A 24,297-nucleotide genomic window follows, 5' to 3' on the forward strand; every position below is an offset into this window, starting at 1 on the left:
ATGTGATGGTGGATGGGCGGATACCTAATTACGACATGCAGTCTAGCTCTATTATTGGTGTGCACACAGATGCTATTCCACACCTCCCCTAGTGAGTTTTAATGAATGCAGTATCAAGTCCCGGCGGGTTCTTAGCCATAGAGAGGGTTTGTTAGGTTGTATTGTTTATTGTTCATTCGTTATGTCATCTGTGATTGGTTGTTGGAAACTATATAACCTTACTCTTACTGGTATGATGCCACCCCCAGAAGAAGGCTGTTTGCCGAAACGTGCGTAGGGGCAGGCGTTGGCACCCACCAGAGGTAATTATTTGCACATTAATATTGGTACCCTTTCTATTAGTGTCTCATGTTTAAGAGACGTTTTCACTGGACTTAGAGAGCAATCATGTGCAATATATTGGTTTATTTGGCTCCTGTATAGTACCTCTTGTTGATAACATGGTGGGTCCCTGTGCCATATTTTGGTTTCCCACTTTCTAATGCCTACATGTTGGTATTTTTTGTACTTTTGTATTTTTTGTTTTTTTTGTTGTCTTTTCAATAAAATTTACATTTTTATATCTTTGGTTCTTGTGTACATTTTTTTATCGGATTTTTCATGAGGTTTTTGTACTGAACCGTTATTTAGTCCATTTTCGTTAAATAGGTTTTGGTTTCTACTTAGTTTATTTAGCTTTTTGCTTTATGTATAGACATTCCTATTTTTTTGATTCAACCCTTTTGCTTTCAGAACCTAATAATTGTAGGATACAATATTGTTCTGCTCCAGGAAGACATCCAGGCCTCTCTTGAACCCCTCGACTGAGTTCGCCATCACCACCTCCTCAGGCAAGCAATTCCAGATTCTCACTGCCCTAACAGTAAAGAATCCTCTTCTATGTTGGTGGAAAAACCTTCTCTCCTCCAGACGCAAAGAATGTCCACGTAGTATATTGCCCAGCCACGTAGTATATTGCCCAGTCACGTAGTATATTGCCCAGTCACGTAGTATATTGCCCAGCCACGTAGTATATTGCCCAGTCATGTAGTATATTGCCCAGTCACGTAGTATATTGTCCAGTCACGTAGTATATTGCCCAGCCACGTAGTATATTGCCCAGCCACGGAGTATATTTCACAGCGACGGAGTATATTGCACAGCCACGTAGTATATTGCCCAGTCATGTAGTATATTGCCCAGTCATGTAGTATATTGCCCAGTCACGTAGTATATTGCACAGCCACGTAGTATATTGCCCAGCCATGTAGTATATTGCCCAGTCACGTAGTATATTGCCCAGTCACGTAGTATATTGCACAGCCACGTAGTATATTGCCCAGTCATGTAGTATATTGCCCAGTCACGTAGTATATTGTCCAGTCACGTAGTATATTGCCCAGCCACGTAGTATATTGCCCAGCCACGTAGTATATTTCACAGCGACGGAGTATATTGCACAGCCACGTAGTATATTGCCCAGTCACGTAGTATATTGCCCAGCCATGTAGTATATTGCCCAGCCACGTAGTATATTGCACAGCCACGTAGTATATTGCACAGCGATGTAGTATATTGCACAGCGACGGAGTATATTGCCCAGCCACAGAGTATATTGCACAGCGACGGAGTATACAGCATAGAGCCATGTAGTATACAGACTTAAAATAAAAAATAAACATATACTCACCCTCCGTTGAAGTCCTGGCCCTGTGTGCGGTGCACGCGGCAGCTTCCGGTCCCAGGGTTGGTATGGGCGCAGGACCTGTGATGAGATCGCGGTCACATGACCGTGCCGTCATGGCAGGTCCTTGTCGCATACCATCTTTGCCACCGGAGCCTGCCGCTTGCATGGACTGGTCACCGGAGCGTCGCGAGGAGCGGGAAAGGCGGGGGAAAGTGAGTATATGATGATTTTTTTATTTTTTTTATTATTTTTAACATTAGATCTTTTTACTATTGAGGCTGCATAGGCAGCATCAATCGTAAAAAGTTGGTCACACAGGGTTAATAGCAGCGTTAATGGAGTGCGTTACACCGCGGCATAACGCGGTCCAATAGCGCTGCCATTAACCCTGTGTGAGCGCCGACTGGAGGGGAGTACGGAGCGGGCACTGACTGCGGGGAGGAAGGAGCGGCCATGTTACCGCTGGACTGCGCCCGTCGCTGATTGGTTGTGGGCGTTTTGCCACGACCAATCAGCGACTTGGATTCCATGACAGACAGAGGCCGCGACCAATTTATATCTGTGACAGAAAGAAAGACAGACGGAAGGACAGAAAGACGGAAGTAACCCTTAGACAATTATATGGTAGATAAGAGATGAAAATGAGAAAGCAAAAATGTGAATGGTTTTCCTAAAGCAGCGCCACTCCTGTCTGTAGGATTGGTCTGGTATTACAGTTTTGCTCCATTAAAGTGATTTGGGCTGAGCTGTGATGTCACATACAACCCATGGACAGGGGTGGTGCTGTTTTTGGAAATCAGACACCAGGTTTTTCTAATTGTGTGCGGCCCTTTAAAGATATTTGAAGGATTTTCCCAGGTTGATGGTTTCAGTCCATGAATATCACCCATAGTCCTTAGTAAAGAATGTGTCTAGATGAAAAAACTGATACAATCCTGCCCAGTCATGTGATACAATCGTGAACGCCCCGCACCGTGAAGTTGAGCGATGATTGCGGTGATCGTTGATGATCAGTCCTGGATCTTTTTCCAGCCAAGAGCTGAGATCCTCCAGAAGTCGCGGGGTTAAACAATCTTCCAAAGAAGCAAAGGAAAGTGACAAAATTATCGGAAACAATTTTACTCGTCAGAATTGATAATGAGCAACAGAATGAAGCAACACGAGACTGGTGTGACCCTCGTGCAGCCCGTCGCCCGTCAGTCACCGAGAAGCGCTGATTTTTCATCCGTTTTAGATTTACGCCGAGTCTTGATTTACATTAATATTCAAGTGGAATTCGCAGGACGGGATTTTAATTATTGAAACAGAAAGTTTCGCATTCAGGCATCTCTATATCGGGGAGGTTTCCGGATGGATACATCTATTAAGATTTGCTGTTTATTAGGCTCAGCGTTCAGTTTATGTTAATTATGGTGATGCCAGATGGGCACCGAGGAACGATCGCCCCGAGATCCCAGGGTCCGTTCTTAGAAATCATCCTTCCTCCGTCGTCTTAAAGGAAAACTGACCCTGAAATAAACAATAAATAAAGAAATCTGGTTACACACTGATTCTAAAATCATGCAGAGAATGTGTCCGATTAAGTAACAGTTAGTGCCCGATTCATTATTGCGTTTGCACCTTTAATTGTCCATTTATTTATTTTTTTTGTGGGGGGGGGGGTGTCTGTTTTTAATTTGTTCGTTATTGTTCTCTTAACCGTCACCTTCTTATCTTTTACATGTTCTCTTGGATATATTTTTTATGTTCTGTATTCTTGGCCAGATTTGAGGTTTCCAGATGTTTTCAGCTGAATCATCGATTGAAACTTTTTAAAAAGTTACAAAACTTATGTCTGAAATGTTTGGTTAAAGTTTCCGACATTTTAGCAGAACATCCGGCTGTTTGCTGCAGAATGATGGAAATGGCCAGAATGAAAAGCATTTTTGATTTTGTGCAATTTGTTGATGGTTTTTGCGAAGGAAAGAAAAAAGAAAACCTAAATTAAAACCACAAGACAAAAACAGAAAATGCACTTAAAAAAAATCAAAACAAAACCGCAAATGATGAATTAAGCCCTTAGACTTCTAGAGATCCCACAGAAAACAAAGGGGTTAATGTCCACCTGGTCTGTCCCATCTTCAGCTGGTGGCTCAGTAAGCCCTGTCCCCTTCTTAGCCAAGGAGGTGGGACTTAACATTTTGTCGCACACAGTACAGATGGGGGAGGATACTGCTGTGGTCCGTTATCTTACAGCCGCACCCAGGACAGGGAGAAGAAAGCACATGCCACCTGTCTTTGATATGTAATCTTCACCACTCACCCCTTTATGTGGAAGTGGCCCCCTTTATGCTCCTCCTCTCCTTTATTTATTTTAATTGAAAACATAATATAAATAAAGGAAAAGGAGGAGCTTAAATGACGGCTCCGATCAGGAGCAGCGCTGATCATGTCCCTTAGACAACTGACGGCCAAGTTCACAAATCCGATGCTTGTACACATGTCCTGGGGGCACCTCTCTGGGGGACCTCATCAGCACCGGTCACCTCCCCATGTGGAAGTGTCACGGAGGTAACTCTTTAAGAAGGGAAATGCAGGATTTTTTTTGTGTTTTGTTTTTTGAACAGTGGAGATGTCGAGGCTTAGAAAACTGTTATGTAGGCAATCCAGTGACACAGTGTGCCAGCAATCAGAGCACATACAGTGATCTGACAATAACCCAAAAATAATAGAACGAGCTCTGAGACGTGGAATCTCTGTAGACCGCAATACCTGAACCTATCCTAAACACAACTAAAGGCAGCTGTGGATTGCGCCTGACAATACCTATGCAACTCGGCACAGCCTGAGGAACTGACTAGCCTGAAGATAGAAATACAAGCCTGACTTGCCTCAGAGAAATACCCCAAAGGAAAAGGCAGCCCCCCACATATAATGACTGTTAGCAAGATGAAAAGACAAAACGTAGGGATGAAATAGATTCAGCAAAGTGAGGCCCGATATTCTAGATAGAGCGAGGATAGCAAAGAGAACTTTGCAGTCTACAAAAAACCCTAAAGCAAAAAACCACGCAAAGGGGGCAAAAAGACCCACCGTGCCGAACTAACGGCACGGCGGTACACCCTTTGCGTCTCAGAGCTTCCAGCAAAACGAATTGACAAGCTGGACAGAAAAAGTAGCAACAAAAGCAAAGAAGCACTTATCTAAGCAGAGCAGCAGGCCACAGGAAAGATCCAAAGCACAGATCCAACACTGGAACATTGACAAGGAGCAAGGAAGACAGAATCAGGCGGAGTTAAATAACAAAGCAGCCAACGAGCTCACCAGAACACCTGAGGGAGGAAGCTCAGAAGCTGCAGTACCACTTGTGACCACAGGAGTGAATTCAGCCACAGAATTCACAACAGTACCCCCCCCCCCCCCTTGAGGAGGGGTCACCGAACCCTCACCAGAGCCCCCAGGCCGACCAGGATGAGCCACATGAAAGGCACGAACAAGATCTGGAGCATGGACATCAGAGGCAAAAACCCAGGAATTATCTTCCTGAGCATAACCCTTCCATTTAACCAGATACTGGAGTTTCCGTCTAGAAACACGAGAATCCAAAATTTTCTCCACAATATACTCCAATTCCCCCTCCACCAAAACCGGGGCAGGAGGCTCAACAGATGGAACCATAGGTGCCACGTATCTCCGCAACAACGACCTATGGAATACATTATGTATGGAAAAGGAGTCTGGGAGGGTCAGACGAAAAGACACAGGATTGAGAATCTCAGAAATCCTATACGGACCAATAAAACGAGGTTTAAATTTAGGAGAGGAAACCTTCATAGGAATATGACGAGAAGATAACCAAACCAGATCCCCAACACGAAGTCGGGGACCCACACGGCGTCTGCGATTAGCGAAAAGTTGAGCCTTCTCCTGGGACAAGGTCAAATTGTCCACTACCTGTGTCCAGATCTGCTGCAACCTGTCCACCACAGAATCCACACCAGGACAGTCCGAAGACTCAACCTGTCCTGAAGAGAAACGAGGATGGAACCCAGAATTGCAGAAAAATGGAGAGACCAAGGTAGCCGAGCTGGCCCGATTATTAAGGGCGAACTCAGCCAACGGCAAAAAGGACACCCAGTCATCCTGATCAGCAGAAACAAAACATCTCAGATATGTTTCCAAGGTCTGATTGGTTCGTTCGGTCTGGTCATTAGTCTGAGGATGGAAAGCCGAGGAAAAAGATAGGTTAATGCCCATCCTACCACAAAAGGCTCGCCAAAACCTTGAAACAAACTAGGAACCTCTGTCAGAAACAATATTCTCAGGAATGCCATGCAAACGAACCACATGCTGGAAGAACAAAGGCACCAAATCAGAGGAGGAAGGCAATTTAACCAAGGGCACCAGATGGACCATTTTAGAAAAGCGATCACAGACCACCCAAATGACTGACATCTTTTGAGAAACGGGAAGGTCAGAAATGAAATCCATCGAAATATGTGTCCAAGGCCTCTTTGGGACCGGCAAGGGCAAAAGCAACCCACTGGCACGTGAACAGCAGGGCTTAGCCCTAGCACAAATCCCACAGGACTGCACAAAAGTACGTACATCCCGTGACAGAGATGGCCACCAGAAGGATCTAGCCACTAACTCTCTGGTACCAAAGATTCCAGGATGACCAGCCAACACCGAACAATGAAGTTCAGAGATAACTTTACTAGTCCACCTATCAGGGACGAACAGTTTCTCCGCCGGACAACGATCAGGTTTATTCGCCTGAAATTTTTGTAACACTCGCCGCAAATCAGGGGAGGTGGCAGACACAATGACTCCTTCCTTGAGGATACTCGCCGGCTCAGATGAACCCGGAGAGTCGGGCACAAAACTCCTAGACAGAGCATCCGCCTTCACATTTTTTGAGCCCGGAAGGTACGAAATCACAAAATCGAAGCGGGCAAAAAATAACGACCAACGGGCCTGTCTAGGATTCAAGCGCTTGGCAGACTCGAGATAAGTAAGGTTCTTATGATCAGTCAATACCACCACGCGATGCTTAGCTCCTTCAAGCCAATGACGCCATTCCTCGAATGCCCACTTCATGGCCAGCAACTCTCGGTTGCCCACATCATAATTACGCTCAGCAGCCGAAAACTTCCTGGAAAAGAAAGCACATGGTTTCAACACTGAGCAACCAGAACCTCTCTGTGACAAAACCGCCCCTGCTCCAATCTCAGAAGCATCAACCTCGACCTGGAACGGAAGAGAAACATCTGGTTGACACAACACAGGGGCAGAACAAAAACGATGCTTCAACTCCTGAAAAGCTTCCACAGCAGCAGAAGACCAATTAACCAAATCAGCACCCTTCTTGGTCAAATCGGTCAATGGTTTGGCAATGCTAGAAAAATTACAGATGAAGCGACGATAAAAATTAGCAAAGCCCAGGAACTTTTGCAGACTTTCCGAGATGTCGGCTGAGTCCAATCATGGATGGCTTGGACCTTAACAGGATCCATCTCGATAGTAGAAGGGGAAAAGATGAACCCCAAAAATGAAACTTTCTGCACACCGAAGAGACACTTTGATCCCTTCACAAACAAGGAATTAGCACGCAGGACCTGGAAAACCATTCTGACCTGCTTCACATGAGAGTCCCAATCATCTGAGAAGATCAAAATGTCATCCAAGTAAACAATCAGGAATTTATCCAGATACTCACGGAAGATGTCATGCATAAAAGACTGAAACACAGATGGAGCATTGGCAAGTCCGAACGGCATCACTAGATACTCAAAATGACCCTCGGGCGTATTAAATGCAGTTTTCCATTCATCTCCTTGCCTGATTCTCACCAGATTATACGCACCACGAAGATCTATCTTAGTGAACCAACTAGCCCCCTTAATCCGAGCAAACAAGTCAGATAACAATGGCAAGGGATACTGAAATTTAACAGTGATCTTATTAAGAAGGCGGTAATCAATACATGGTCTCAGCGAACCATCCTTCTTGGCTACAAAAAAGAACCCTGCTCCCAGTGGTGATGACGATGACGGGCGAATATGCCCCTTCTCCAGGGATTCCTTCACATAACTGCGCATAGCGGCGTGTTCAGGCACGGATAAATTAAATAATCGACCTTTAGGGAATTTACTACCAGGAATCAAATTGATAGCACAATCACAATCCCTATGCGGAGGTAGGGCATCGGACTTGGGCTCTTCAAATACATCCTGATAATCAGACAAGAACTCTGGGACCTCAGAAGGAGTGGATGACGAAATAGACAAAAATGGAACATCACCATGTACCCCCTGACAACCCCAGCTGGACACCGACATAGAGTTCCAATCCAATACTGGATTATGGGTTTGTAGCCATGGCAACCCCAACACGACCACATCATGCAGATTATGTAGCACCAGAAAGCGAATAACTTCCTGATGTGCAGGAGCCATGCACATGGTCAGCTGGGTCCAGTACTGAGGTTTATTCTTGGCCAAAGGTGTAGCATCAATTCCTCTCAACGGAATAGGACACCGCAAAGGCTCCAAGAAAAACCCACAACGTTTAGCATAATCCAAATCCATCAGATTCAGGGCAGCGCCTGAATCCACAAACGCCATGACAGAATACGATGACAAAGAGCATATCAAGGTAATGGACAGAAGGAATTTGGATTGTACAGTACCAATGACGGCAGACCTATCGAACCGCTTAGTGCGCTTAGGACAATCAGAAATAGCATGAGTGGAATCACCACAGTAGAAACACAGACCATTCAGACGTCTGTGTTCTTGCCGTTCAACTCTGGTCATAGTCCTATCGCACTGCATAGGCTCAGGTTTAATCTTAGACAATACCGCCAAATGGTGCACAGATTTACGCTCGCGCAAGCGTCGACCGATCTGAATGGCCAAAGACATAGACTCATTCAAACCAGCAGGCATAGGAAATCCCACCATGACATCCTTAAGAGCCTCAGAGAGACCCTTTCTGAACAAAGCTGCCAGCGCAGATTCATTCCACAGAGTGAGTACTGACCACTTCCTAAATTTCTGACAATATACTTCTATATCATCCTGACCCTGGCACAAAGCCAGCAAATTTTTCTCAGCCTGATCCACTGAATTAGGCTCATCGTAAAGTAATCCGAGCGCCAGGAAAAACGCATTGACATTACTCAATGCAGGGTCTCCTGGCGCAAGAGAAAATGCCCAGTCCTGAGGGTCGCCGCGCAAAAAAGAAATAATAATCAAAACCTGTTGAATAGGATTACCAGAAGAATGAGGTTTCAAGGCCAGAAATAGCTTACAATTATTTTTGAAATTAAGAAACTTAGTTCTATCACCAAAAAACAAATCAGGAATAGGAATTCTTGGTTCTAACATAGATTTCCGATCAATAGTATCTTGAATCCTTTGTACATTTGTAACGAGATTATCCATTGAAGAGCACAGACCCTGATTATCCATGTCCACACCTGTGTCCTGAAACACCCAAATGTCTAGGGGAAAAAAAAGACTGAACACAGAGCTGAGAAAAAAAAAATGTCAGAACTTCTTTTTTCCCTCTATTGAGAATCATTAGTTAGGCTCCTTGTACTGTTATGTAGGCAATCCAGTAACACAGTGTGCCAGTAATCAGAGCACATACAGTGATCTGACAATAACCCAAAAATAATAGAACGAGCTCTGAGACGTGGAATCTCTGTAGACCGCAATACCTGAACCTATCCTAAACACAACTAAAGGCAGCTGTGGATTGCGCCTGACAATACCTATGCAACTCGGCACAGCCTGAGGAACTGACTAGCCTGAAGATAGAAATACAAGCCTGACTTGCCTCAGAGAAATACCCCAAAGGAAAAGGCAGCCCCCCACATATAATGACTGTTAGCAAGATGAAAAGACAAAACGTAGGGATGAAATAGATTCAGCAAAGTGAGGCCCGATATTCTAGATAGAGCGAGGATAGCAAAGAGAACTTTGCAGTCTACAAAAAACCCTAAAGCAAAAAACCACGCAAAGGGGGCAAAAAGACCCACCGTGCCGAACTAACGGCACGGCGGTACACCCTTTGCATCTCAGAGCTTCCAGCAAAACGAATTGACAAGCTGGACAGAAAAAGTAGCAACAAAAGCAAAGAAGCACTTATCTAAGCAGAGCAGCAGGCCACAGGAAAGATCCAAGCACAGATCCAACACTGGAACATTGACAAGGAGCAAGGAAGACAGAATCAGGCGGAGTTAAATAACAAAGCAGCCAACGAGCTCACCAGAACACCTGAGAGAGGAAGCTCAGAAGCTGCAGTACCACTTGTGACCACAGGAGTGAATTCAGCCACAGAATTCACAACAGAAAACCCATTTAAATACCCTATACAAGGTTGTCGCCTTTCATCTACCATGCACAATTCTCTCTTTGGAGGACCCCACGTGTCCGTGCAAAACAAGGACGAGCTTTGGACGTCAATGAGAACAGCGCAATGCCTCATCTTCCCTATGGGGGCGCTGCAGGAAAGCTGAGCACTTGCTGCCAGGCTCCCCCGGCCGATCACTGGGCTTCTCACTAGCAGGAGAACCTGTAATTGGATCATGATTCTGAGACGTTCTTTCCTTTTCCTTTCTGTTTTTTTATATCCACAAACTAAAAAGTAAATCTTACATTCTGTACACAATGCATGTAATTAATGTAAATGTGGGAAGAAAACATAATCACCAGGATTCTCAAGCCAATAATCTGGAAAGGAAGAAATCTAATTTCAAGGTGACGTTATATTATTGTACCTTGATATAAAGTGGTATCGGATGTTTGCTCTGTGGATTATACTTATTGGATCTGAAGCCGAGGACGTCGCTTACCTGAGGCCGGAAATGACCGGTGACTGGACACCTGTTTGGCTACTTTCACAATAGCGTCGGATTCGGCCCGTTGCAGTGCGTCGGGCCGAGATTCCGACGCTAGCGTTCGACACAACGGGTGCAGTGGATGCATTTCTCCGGCGCATCCGCTGCCCCATTGTGAGGTGCGGTGGAGGTGGGGGCGGAGTCCGCCACAACACGGCGCAACCGTCGCACGACGGTTGCGACGTGTGTCAATACGTCGCAATGCGTCGGTAATGTTACTCTATGGGGCAAAAACGCATCCTGCAAACAACTTTGCAGGATGCGTTTTTTCCCCTAAACGACGCATCGCGACGTATTAAAAAAAACGCCAGTGTGAAAGTAGCCTTTGCTGATGGTCATTTAGTAGCCAAATCACGACCACGCTACTGATCTATAGTAGATCGAGCTGTGCAGATATTGTTTCATTGTTCCTGGCAGCACATGTCCTGTTCACGTCGAGCAATAATCTTTCTCGGCAGCACATTGCTCAATGTGAACAGGACATGTGCTGCCGAGAAAGATTATTTTTAAGCAAGCTCAGAAATGATTTTCTTGATAAACGTGTGTTTTGCTTGTTTGTCGGGTGATCGCCTGCCTGCTTACACTCCCAGATTATCGAGAAATGAGCGCTGCTGGGAATGTTCGTTTACTACAGCCTGCCAGTGTAAAGGGGGTCGTCTACCCTTTGGGGGCATTTTTGTTTTATACTTGAATTCATCTAATTGGGATTAAAAATAAGCCTTGCAAATGGGTTTTATTAAAGCTTTTGCACCTTTTTGCTTTCTTTAACTTTTGTGCTGCACGGTCTATAACTTTTATCTGTCTTTTCTTTGAACTTTGATGTGTTCTGTAGGAATAAATAAGCCGAATGTGCAAAGAATGTGTCAAATCAAAGCGCCAAATGTTTAAAGAAACTCAATTGCAATAATGAATTTTCATCCCTAAATTGATGCATTTAAGTAAGAAAAAAAGTGTCCCTAAAACGGAGAATCCCTTTAAGATGAACGAAGCCCAAATGACGTGGAAAGTAGAAATCTATCGTCTTCAGGAGGGATGATGATATCTTCTGCTAACGTGAAACGCGTCGGCACAGATGAGTGATTCGGGTGAACGCTCTCGTTGCGGATTTCCATGACTGATGTGAGACTAATAAGAACGAGGGGAAAAAACGGAGGCGATGTAATAACCGGGGAGGAGTATAGACACGAGGGTCCCGTGCATTGTTAGATGTCTGGAGGCCATTCTCCCGCTCAGTGACCATCCCGGTTATGGTGGTCTCCTCCGCTGCCTTTGACTCCCGGCATCTTCATCATCTCTTTATTCTCGTAGTGTAACCAAACCCATCGCTCTGCTGCCGATAAATCGATGCACGATAATATTTATACTCCTGTTAGGAGCGACCAGCGGAGACGAGACTTGAAAAACGATGCCTGATAGTTTCTCCCATCGTATATGTGTATTCGTGGCATTAGATGTGAACGCTGGGGGAAATAAATCAGGCGGAAACATTAGGAAAAAAGTGTCCCAATATTTGACAGGTTCCATGTGATTTGCATCTTAGGAGATGGAAAGGAAAAGCGAATTTCTAAACATTTTACTAGCTCCTGAGCTGTGAAATGGCGCCACTCCCAGCTGTAGGCTGAGACTGGTAGTGCAGCTGACGAGATTGCCATTCCCAAACAGGTTGGTAAAAACTAAAGGGTCATTCTCGTTAAATTGATGCTTTGGGGAATGTAAGGAAACGTTCACAAATCGGGTTTACCGTCGGCAGATCTGATAGTATTTGCTTCCGGATCTGCAGATGAAAATCCGTTGTGCTGCGGACCTGCAGGGTGACGAGCTGCCGAATAGCGAGCAGATTATCCTGAAGCTTTGGGGCTGTTTTTTTTCACCTTCTAGAACCTTGCACGCCACTTTGTTTTTTGCTTTGTTTTCCTCCTCGAGGGTGCATTTCTTTTTTTTGGGGGTGTAAACAAAAATTGGCACTTGCATGCACGCCAAAATCCATGTCCAATCCTGAACATGTGAACAGATCCTAAGGTGGGGAACTTAAAGGGGTTGTCTACTTTTGGAAATGTATTTTCTTTTAGGGAGCTCAGCATTATTGGATTTGAGTGTGCTGACTGCGTCTCTCGCTCTGGAGGTGCCGGCATGCCCATGCATCACATTCATCTCTATGAGCTGCGTGTAATGCTCCATGTCGTCTGTGGGGGCGCTGCAGGGAAATTGAGACACTGCTGGATTGTTGTTAATTGACAAGGGGGAGGGGCACCTTCTAATAGAATGAGCGGAAGGCGCTTATGAAGGCTCCACGATGTAGTCTGAGGAACGTTCTAGCGATTATAAATAGGAACATGAAACCCGCCCCCATACCACCTGGAAACCTCTACTTAGGGGTGCGGGGATTGTGTAGACGTCTCCCCTCTTTTCACATCACAATATTAATTTTCTAACACGGTCTCTGAAAAATTGGGACAATTCGGGCAAATTTGGAACAGTTGACGGTGCATTATATCAAAGTTGGAATGCATGGAGCTGTATGCGGGGATATTGTGGGGTCTGTATTGTTACTTTGTAACTCTGGGGTCCTGAGTTTGTATCTGAGAGTATGTGAGGAAACGGACAGGAGAAGCCCCGATGCCAGAACAATGCATGGGCCCTTTGCACATCCAATAGCTCCTCATCATGCAAGCTTCCACCTGTCTTGGAGGTAGAGGTGGCCCCGTTACCTTTTGGGCTCCTCTTCCCGCACCGATCGGTCCCAACTCCCTGTCATTAGATACATTTCTGTGGGACTTGATTGATCTTCTGATCTTCGCCCGGATTCCCCGCCATGCACTCGTCCATCGGCTGTGCAGATTTGTTTTCCGAGGGACCAGAACTTTGCCGTTCTCCTGCGTGTCCCATAGTAATGTGTGACAATGATTACGCAGCATCACGTTGTACGGATCTCGGCTCTGAGTGCACAGATTACCTGGCGGATCGCTGAGGCCGGCGCTGCACCGCGCAGTCTCCCACCCAATTAATGGCTAAATTATTCTGTTCGAACATGAAAGAAAAAAATTCATTAATATTTCCAGAATTATGTCCTGAGCAAAGCAGAGCTGCGCCCCCGGGGTTCCGCTAATTTACAGCAGGGTGCACTGACTTTTCTATGAGACTGATATGGCAAGATAATGCATGTGTAATCTCATTAATCCGTCACAATCGCTGATCCGGTTCTCATGCGATCCTGGCGCTCAGCTAATTGGAAACTCGACTCTACAACAGCGGGCGGCGAGCTCTTAAGGGGGCAGATAATTAGATATTATGAAAAGCTTTACGTTTCTCTTATATATTTAATGTATTAACTCCTTGCAGTATCCAAAATTTCTGCTTATTATCTTTTAAAAGAAAGTTTTATTGTAGTTTGCCCCATAAAATACACTCTATGTAGGAAATTATGTGCCACTTCCAGGGGCCACAGGTTTTACCCCAGGGGCGTTGGGGCCAATTTATATATTTTAATATCATAAACTATCCTAAAATTATGAATCTTTATTAATACATAGAACCTACACGTTGGTTCACACCACAAAAGGGACAAAAAAAATGTGCTCAAAACTCAACACTCAGTTTAAAAATGGGGTATGCTATGTATCCCTAGTGAGTACTACACTCACAGCCTGCCTATCTGTGGAGGTTGGCACCCTACAGGGGAACGTACTGGCGCCCCCACTCCGCGGTGGCTGTCCCTGGATAACTGATGTACCCTACGATAGCCTCGGGACACCCACTACCCACAGCCTAGGGCCCACTGCAGGCTAGACAGAGATACTCCTACACTAAGGGAACACTAGATCCCCACAGAATAAAAACACATGTGCGCATTTATGGGTGACACTGCTCTATTGGTTCAGCCATAGTTAGTGGGATCTGCCACATCTGGCAGAATGTACCTATATAAGACTGTGCCCCAATAAGTACTCCCCAGTAATACGTAAATATCTGTTTGCCTTATGTGTTCTTCACATGTGTTTTTATTCTGTGGGGATCTAGTGTTCCCTTAGTGTAGGAGTATCTCTGTCTAGCCTGCAGTGGGCCCTAGGCTGTGGGTAGTGGGTGTCCCGAGGCTATCGTAGGGTACATCAGTTATCCAGGGACAGCCACCGCGGAGTGGGGGCGCCAGTACGTTCCCCTGTAGGGTGCCAACCTCCACAGATAGGCAGGCTGTGAGTGTAGTACTCACTAGGGATACATAGCATACCCCATTTTTAAACTGAGTGTTGAGTTTTGAGCACATTTTTTTTGTGATTTTTGTCCCTTTTGTGGTGTGAACCAACGTGTAGGTTCTATGTATTAATAAAGATTCATAATTTTAGGATAGTTTATGATATTAAAGTTGAGATCCTAATTGGTATTACATTGTTTTCTAAAAATTTGGGTAATTTATATACCCCAGGGATTGTGGGGCTGAGTGTAAAAACAGAATTCCGTGATTGCCGTGCGGTCCAGGACTATTCTCCATATAATATCACTCTAGTTTTGCTCATGTGCTGGATGCACAGCTGCACTGCTCGTTCGAGGACACTGCTCTGATAGCTGCACTATGATTAGCCATGCAGCCGTGTGTCCATCGCATGATCAGGATGGAGTAATATCCGATGGTAGAAAGCCATGAAACCACCTTTAGAATGACAAAAAGTAGACATCCTGAAAACTGAGGAATTGATACAGAACAAGTCCTTGTTCTAGTCCCTGAGCACCGAGTGTCTCAGAGCGTTACAGGGAAATACTGGGGAGGTAGCAAGTGCTGAGCCAGCGTCAATGCTCCCCTGTCCTGAGGGACGTGGCAGGAGGACCCCACCGATCAGTAAGTGGATTCATTCTGGAAATTTTTCAGTCAATGTTCGCATTGACGGGTATTTTACGCCCTGAAAATACGGTAAGTAAGATGTGTGCTGGCGGGGTCTGTGGACATCACACTTCTGCCCCACATTCAGCAATTGGTATAAAAAGCTTCTCATGGGGTTCTGTTGACCTGATGGACACCACAAGAGCTCATTTTTTGCATTATTATCCATTGTGCAGCAATATGACAACATTACATTCCTCCTTTCATGGCAACCTGTGAGCTTCCAGCCCCTCTGAATCGCATCCGAGCGCCACCCTAGTTCTGCAATCTTCTCCTTCTCGTGGCTTTCAGATACCTAAATACTTTTTATTCATATGCAATGCAAATGACTTGGGACTAGTCCAGCGGGGGCGTTGATTTCCCCAGACTAGTCCTGCCCCTCATCTTGTTAGCACGACATCCCAAACATGACTGACTGGATTTTCAAGAGTGACATGAATGTCAGCTCCTTACAAATCTTGGGCACGTACGCAGTCTTCTGCCTCCCTGGAATTGAAGCCAGGTGTACGCTCCCCCGCTCCATCGGCGCATGCCCAGCGAGGTTGAAGGCCGCAACGGGCCAATGGTGACATCTCTCTTGCAACTCATCCCAGTTGGGTAGAGGACTAGTCCAGGTAATCGGCGCCCCACTGAACTAGTCCTGAGTCATTTGGCGGTAGAGACACGTTGGTGGATTTGCCGGGCTGGGGCTGCTGACCGTTCCCCTTTTCAGTTTTATAGGAAACTAGATGGTGGCCCGATTCTAACGCATCGGGTATTCTAGAATATATATGTATGTATATAGCAGCCACATCGTATATAGCACAGGCCACGTAGTATATAGGAGCCATGTAGTATATAGCAGACAAATACTACGTGGTCTGTGCTATATACTATGTGGCTGCTATATACATACATATTGTAGAATACCCGATGCGTTAATACAGGCCACGCAATATATAACAGTGGCCACACAGTATATAACGCAGCCACGTACTATATAACAGCCCACGCAGTATATAGCAGCCACGCAGTATATAACACAGGCGACATAGTATATAACACAGGCCACACAGTATATAACACTGGCCAAGTAATATATAGCACAGCCCATGCAGTATATAACACTGGCCACGTAATATATAGCACAGCCCATGCAGTATATAGCAGCCATGTAGCATATAACAGTGGCCACGTAGTATATAGCACGCAGTATAGAACATAGCCCATGTAGTATATAGCACAGCCACGTAGTATATAACACTGCCCACATAGTATATAACACTGCCTACATAGTATATAACACTGCCTATGTAGTATATAGCACAGCCGCGTAGTATATAACACTGCCCACATAGTATATAACATTGCCTATGTAGTATATAGCAGCCACACGGTATCTAACACAGCCCACGTAGTATACAGCAATGTGGGCACCATATCCCTGTTAAAAAAATAATTAAAATAAAAAAGTTATATACTCACCCCTGGGATCCAGCGAAGCTCCGGCGATACACGCGCGGCTGCCGCCATCTTCCGTTCACAGGATGCATTGCGAAATTACCCAGATGACTTAGCGGTCTTGCGAAACCGCTAAGTCTTCTGGGTAATTTCGCAATGCATCGCCGGGAATGGAAGATGGCGGCAGGCGCGTGCAGCTCGGCGGACTACGGAGGGTGAGTATAGCAGGTTTTTTGTTTTTTTATTATTTTTAACATTACATTTTATTTACTATTGATGCCGCATAGGCAGCATCAATAGTAAAAAGTTGGAGACACACAGGGTTAATAGCGGCGGTAACGGAGTGCGTTACCCGCGGCATAACGTGGTCCGTTACCGCCAGCATTAACCCTGTGTGAGCGGTGACTGGAGGGGAGTATGCGGGCGACAAGCACTGACTGCGGGGAGGAAGGAGCGGCCATTTTCCTGGACTGTGCCCGTCGCTGATTGGTCGTGGCTGTTTTGCCGCGACCAATCAGCGACTTGGATATCCATGACAGACAGAGGCCGCGACCAATGAATATCCGTAACAGACAGGTGGCAGTGACCCTTAGACAATAATATAGTTGATTATCGCTGATTGTTGATTCTTGCTGTCTTGACTTCCATCTTGGCTGGTTTACCTGCGGCCAGTCCTGACCCCGCAGCCTGCTCTCCACCCGTGACTGGCGGTTGCTAGCCTCACCCTTGCTCCGTCCAACCACCTGTCCTGACTCGCGCCTTGAAACAGCAAATTCGGAATGATTCCTATCTACGGGTCGGCCGGTGCTAGCGGATACTGCACAAGGGGTTGCAACCTGGCAAATTGCCTTTGGGGCGCTCACACTTTTTCTACCCTTACTCCATGGCGGCGGAGAGCAGTCTGTAGAACCACAAATCCCAGCAGATATCGGCCTTTACAGCTGCAGTGTATAATCTGTGAATTATTCTGTGTGTAATCTCGCAGTAATACTTGTCTTTATCTCTCGAGCACAGAGCATTTCCGTGGATATAGACACTAATGTGGAGAAAATTCCTTCCATGCGGAGTAATCACAGTCTTCAGGCCATTCGCTAATTCAGGGGTTTTCATTTGAACGTCGTGTTTTTATTCCGTCTCCCTATAATTTGGACGGCAATGGCGGCATGTGGGGTGTAATATCATTAGAGGGAAGAACTGGCATGTTACCATCCCCCGCACTCGCAGCTATCAGCACTTGTCCGAGCAGCAATCAGGCTTCTGGAGGGTTTCTGGAATTGCGTCATTCTCAATAAGGGCAAGAAAATACCGCACATGTATGATAACGCCACGTGGGGTGACGTCCAAACGGCAGAAGGTGAAAATGATATTCCAACCGGTCGCAGAGACATGAGAAGTGCCGCGAGGGATCTCCGACCTCCACTGATTTCTTGAATGAAAAGGATTGATCTTCAGAATTAAATCATCAGGCTTCCAACAAATATTTCATAAATCCATAGTAGAGGTGAACATAGTACATTTTGTAATATATCTTATAAAAGAAATCTGCTTCTTTCTCCACTTATGAGCCACTTCCTCAACTCACCACAGATTACAGCCATCTATTGATGTGGGGTCGAAAGGAGTAAAAAGAGAAAAAAGCAGGGAGACACACAAATAAAGCCGGTGGTTGATAGTAAATGTTTTATCTCATCTAGTGCTGGATTCACTGTTGCACTGCTCAGTACTTCTGTATGATGTCCTTCATGCTGCTGTTTTCTAGTAAATGTTTTATCTTGCCCAGTACTGGATTTAATGTTATTGTTCAGCATTACTGTAAAATGTCTTCCATGATGCTGCTTTCTAGTGAGTGTTTTATCTGTGCTGTGCTGAAATCACAGCTACCATGCTTATTACTGTGGTGTTAAGTCTAACAAGTCATTGCCGCTTTTTAAAAGTGTTTCATCTCATGCCAGAGCTAGATTGACAGCGCTCAGTACTGCTGTATTATGTCCTCCATGCTGCTGCATAGTGACAGGAGAGCAGGAATCCTTCATGTCTTTATGTGCTGTGTATGGGAAACATCATAGCAGCAAGTCTCCACTCACCAGCTCAGAGACGACTGAAAATTAGGGATAGAGCCTGCAGAGCGGAAACTGTTGTAAAATGCTGGCTACAAGTCATATAATGGTGTTATATGTCCACACAGGACGGCTGACTCTGATGCTTTCTAATACTGTAAATCTGACTCTGCCTGCTACTATTGGTGTGGACGGCACTTTGTCAGTATCCAGCCTATTGCAGAACATCAGGGGTTTCATCCTTTTATAGAAACATCTGATACTGAAGATTACAGACAGCACCAAATGCAAATTTCTCTATCGGAAGGTGATTTGGACTGATTTTCTCAATAAAACGATCGCCTAATTTTAGCAAGAAGCTGAATGGGCTGAAGCATCATGTTACTGGGAGAACTTAGAACCAATATCAAAGTGAACATAAAGCGATGATAACAAAATTAGTAAAAAAGTATAATTTTATTGAAAAAAATAAAAATAAAAAATACACAAAGGAAAACAACCAACAGTACTACACCAAATTACAAAGAATATATTGAATGAGGAGACCAGATCCATATAATATAAAAAATACTAGAAAAATATATGACCCTCCAAAGTGCAAAAATAGATGGCACCAGATAGGCCATCTATCTCAATAAAGTGCACATGCATACATAATAAGTGGTCTAACCTAGACCAAACAAGTGCATAAAACTCTGGAAAAATACTAGTACCAGTGTGAAGATGATCTGTGACCCTCAAGGACTCCGACTCCAACGTACGTTTCGCCTAAGTGGCTTTTTCAAGGAGAACTTGCAGCAAAGGCAGTGTCCTTGGAAGGAAGCAGGATGGGGCACCTATTGAAATGCATGGTTGGCCATTGTGTGCATAGGCTAGTAATAAGGTCCCTGATTTTATCATTGTGAATATGGCATTTGGCTTTGAGTTCTATGATAAGTAGCATGGACTTTTATAGGGTCTCGTAGGTGGGGTTGCGGGACTGAACTGCTTTCAATGTTTGGTTTAATAGCAGTTACTGAGAGCCACCACTAGGGGGAGCACACTGCAAACATTTCTGTAGCTCCAGGTATAACTCATGTACTTGGCTCCCTCTAGTGGTGGCTGCTGGCATCCAGAATTCTGTCTTGTATAAAGTCAGACTCTGCCCCCCGTACAGAACAAGGTCAATAGTACAAAAATCTGATCTAATTGAGAAGCGACGCTCATTCTGTGCTTCGTTATGAGGCCCTATATTATTATATGCGCTTTCCCTGATGTTGAGATAGACACAACCTTACACACTATATGGGAACGGATAATGGATGTCAGAAAAGCCTTTTAATGGAAATGTCGGCTGCACTGATATTCTCTGATACATATGGAAAGTTGTCACTTGTTTTATCATTTTGCTAACATTTATGTCAAATTTTTGACCTAAAAATGGAGATAGGTGACAGCAGAGTATAGACGTGGATATATTAGTGTCATCGTACATCTCCACATGCTACAATGTGAGTATCTGATAGGATTTTCCAAATATGTCTACGAAGTGCTGCAAATTATGGAAAATGTATCAATGGCAAAAGTAAAATAATGTAGAAGTTCAGTGCAAGCACCAGGATGCGGCTTTATTCTTGGCAGAACAGCGGCATTATTATCAGCCGAGGACGTGGATTCTCCCATCTGCATCGTACCAGTGCCGAGGTCTGAACACGGCTTTTGTCTCGTCCACAGTAATGATGAGCGGTGATTTATATAATCCCATATTCACTGTCATACATCTGCGTCTTCTCCTTACAGGAAGGTTTCCAACACGTGGCTGAGCACCGGATGGTTCACCATGTCCATTGCGCTAGAACTCTGCGATACAATCAATGTGTACGGGATGGTGCCGCCAGATTTCTGCAGGTAAATCTCCTGTCTGGGAAATGTAATATTCTAGATATCGATCTGGACAAAATTCAACTTCGATGCAAAAATCCTTTATTCCCCATTAATAATAAGTGAAATATAGCTGTGTGTAAGTGTTGGGAACACGGTGGGGGTAGTAGTAGTAGGATGATGTTGGGGTTGATGGGAAGAGTGGAAGGAAACTCATCATTGCTGCATCATAAACCTGATGAGGGTGATGTTCTTGATTTTAAATCCTTTCTCTCTTAAATTTTCAAAGTAATTTGATAGTTAAAATTGTCTCCACCACCTAACGGGACTGACCGCTCCTCAGTGTCCCTCCTCCCTGTTGCTTCTTAATCTTTGCTCACCTAGCCAGACTGACCGCTCCTCAGTGTCCCTCCTCCCTGTTGCTTCTTAATCTTTGCTCACCTAGATGGACTGATTGCTCCTCAGTGTCCCTCCTCCCTGTTGCTGCGTAATCTTTGCTCACCTAGACGGACCGACTGCTCATCAGTGTTTCTCCTCCCTGTTGCTGTGTAATCTTTGCTCACCTAGCCAGACTGACTGCTCCTCAGTGTCCCTCCTCCCTGTTGCTGCGTAATTTTTGCTCACCTAGCCAGACTGACTGCTCCTCAGTGTCCCTCCTCCCTGTTGCTGCGTAATCTTTGCTCACCTAGCCAGACTGACTGCTCCTCAGTGTCCCTCCTCCCTGTTGCTGCGTAATCTTTGCTCACCTAGACGGACCGACTGCTCATCAGTGTCCCTCCTCCCTGTTGCTCTGTAATCTTTGCTCACCTAGCCAGACTGACTGCTCCTCAGTGTCCCTCCTCCCTGTTGCTGCGTAATTTTTGCTCATCTAGCCAGACTGATTGCTCCTCAGTGTCCCTCCTCCCTATTGCTGCGTAATCTTTGCTCACCTAGCCAGACTGACTCCTCTCTGCTAGTGTGAGTGACATCCATGTCGCTCCCTGTTGCTGCTAAATCTTCACTTACATAGTCTTATTGATAGCTGCTTGTACATCCCTCCTCCCAGTTTAGATCTCACTGCTACAAGCTGCAGCTGTCAGTCAGAATGGGTGGGCAGCATGACACCCACCCAGCCTGAATGGCATCAATTCAATATTACTTGCAGCTTGTTACTATGTGACCTCTCAGCAGGGAGGAGGTACATTGAATAGCTGTTGGGCTGGGTGGATGGAGACCGAGTACACTTGGGTTTATGAACTTATCCCTTTTACAGCAGGACCCATAAAATGCTGATTATGCAGCCATTCTGACATGGATTTTCACAAAAAGTACACCAGCCTCATCATGTCCAACAGTCTATTTAACAATGTATGCTGTTTGTATCATGAAATCCGGGGACACATTGATTTCAAAGGAGTTGTTCCAGCTTTGAAATAAACCTGAAAGCACGAACTTATGCTAAAAATAAACACCCGATCAATGTCTCCACACTCCTTCGCTTTCCACCAAGTTTTCTTTATTTTGCTGCACTAATGAGATGCTGTACATACCAGTCAGCGCTGCAGTCAATCACTCGCTGAGACCAGCTATTGGCTGCAGGGGTCACTTGGATATTCAATATGTCATTAATGCAGGAATGTGAACTCAGACAGGTGCGGACCGCGGGAGCAAATTTAAGGCGAGTTATGATTATTTTTTTCATTTAAGCAAATATTAAAGGTCCTGAAACCCCTTTTAATGTGGGTGAAAATGTTACCTGCTGCCAGTTGGCACACATGAACATTGTGTGCTGCCATCTGGTGGCAGAAATGAAGACTAGCCTGGAGACAAATGCCAAGCTGATACCTGGTGCTGCCTGGGGAGATTAATCGTCAGGTGATTACTTTTATTTTTTTTTAAGTATTTGGCTTACACTTCTATTTATGACAATAGACATTGTGTAAATGTACCAAAGTTTATCACATGATACATATTGATGAACGCCGAGTTATTAATTCCTTGCAAAAAAAAAACCAATGTAGCAACTTTTTTAAAAAGTTGCAAATAATTAATGCCATTTGCCCAGCAGGAAAAATTTACATAAATTCCACAAAAAGGCAAACGTTGTAATTAAAGGTTTAACCCTTCGATCACCACAGATGCACTTTTTTGCAGTGGTCATCAATGGACCTTATGCCGCTGTCACCTTTTTACAGCAGCGCTTTCAGAATAAGATCGATCTGCAAAAAGCACTAAAGTTTCACAGCCAATGTCGTCCCCAATGTAAAAACAACCAAAAAAAAACCTACAAATTGTAAAAATATAATGCGTTTTCTACTCTTAACAATAGTCGGGTAACACAATTGTTACATTTTTTATTACTTAGTATTGTATGTAACTATGTATAACTTTACATTTATACATTGTATGTCTGATGCCATAAAAAAGCAAAACTGTCCCCGTGTGTACATTGGGGTCTGTAGTTTTGCAAATAATGTGTTAAAGGTTTATTCTCCTACATTCTTCTGAAAAAAATAACAACACAACCATTATAAATCAAAACTGTCCTGGAGTGCAGGGAAAGGGTTAATTAAAACTAGTTGAAAAATATAGAAAAAACCTCTATAGTGGTAAAAAATAAAGTATCATCTGAAAATTGCAGCTCTGAAAAGAATCTGGAGCAGTTGCAAACCTTGTCGATAAGTGATCTGGACTCCGATCAGAATTTTACCTCTCGGCCGCTTCGCTTTGATCCTTATATTTTCATTTTCCACCACGGTTTCTGCAGCCGGAGCGCGGTGATAGGTTTCTGCAGCAGAGGCCGAGGTCTCAAAATGACATTGATCAAAAAGGACCAAATCAATGTATGACTTATTCCGCTCCTGTGAGTCATTAGACCGGGGGCTGCACACACTTCCATTTCCTCCATAACTTGCACTAGATTGGTTTCCCATCGACTGAAGGCGGTGTAATCATTGTCCGGCCGCCATCTGAGCCGTCATGATCTCTGTATTAATCCTTATTTAGGACGCTTCCTCGCCAAGATTAGACTTTAATGGTTGTCAACTATAAGTATTAATTAGGATAGAACCAATTCAGTTTAATCACCGCCATGGAACTAAGTGGAAATCTTATCTGTTCATACGAAGGACGTCTCAAAGGTATAAGACCTAATGGTGTGAAGTCAATGAAGCAGCGGACGAGCGGCGCGGGGAGAGATGAGGATGTAATACATCTACCAATACATCCTAGTGGGAGGACGGACGCATTGACCTGTTGTCTAGGACCGGCCCCGATGCATGGGGCATGGACAACCGATTGGGATATTGGTACATCTACAATACCATTTGATTTATATTCATTCAAAATGCAAAAATATATTCTTTTTTTTTTCACTTTTTCTGCCACATATCATCATAACCGAACCTATAAATTAGTGGTGGCTATTACTGCTATTCGCTGTTTAACCCTGCACATTCACTTAGGGCTGTGGCTGCGTATTACGGTCCTTTGCTGATAAGACCTGCGTCCATACAATCAGCAGGAAAAGCAGCTG

General features: G+C 44.7%; 2 protein-coding genes across 2 annotated transcripts in view; one reads left to right on the plus strand and one right to left on the minus strand.

Moving 5' to 3' along the window:
- The window catches only part of ST6GALNAC5 (ST6 N-acetylgalactosaminide alpha-2,6-sialyltransferase 5), a 124,824-nt gene that overhangs the window by 95,689 nt on the left and 4,838 nt on the right, over positions 1-24,297 (plus strand). Inside the window, exon 4 of the mRNA XM_069738307.1 lies at positions 20,703-20,810. Within this exon, the coding sequence (XP_069594408.1) occupies positions 20,703-20,810 (108 nt within the window). The remainder of the gene's footprint in view (positions 1-20,702; positions 20,811-24,297) is intronic.
- The window catches only part of PIGK (phosphatidylinositol glycan anchor biosynthesis class K), a 123,869-nt gene continuing 102,344 nt past the window's right edge, over positions 2,773-24,297 (minus strand). Inside the window, exon 11 of the mRNA XM_069738305.1 lies at positions 2,773-3,175. Within this exon, the coding sequence (XP_069594406.1) occupies positions 3,140-3,175 (36 nt within the window). The 3' untranslated portion in view covers positions 2,773-3,139. The remainder of the gene's footprint in view (positions 3,176-24,297) is intronic.

Source organism: Ranitomeya imitator, chromosome 8 (genome assembly GCF_032444005.1).
Source record: "Ranitomeya imitator isolate aRanImi1 chromosome 8, aRanImi1.pri, whole genome shotgun sequence".
Classification (NCBI taxonomy): Eukaryota; Metazoa; Chordata; class Amphibia; order Anura; family Dendrobatidae; genus Ranitomeya; species Ranitomeya imitator.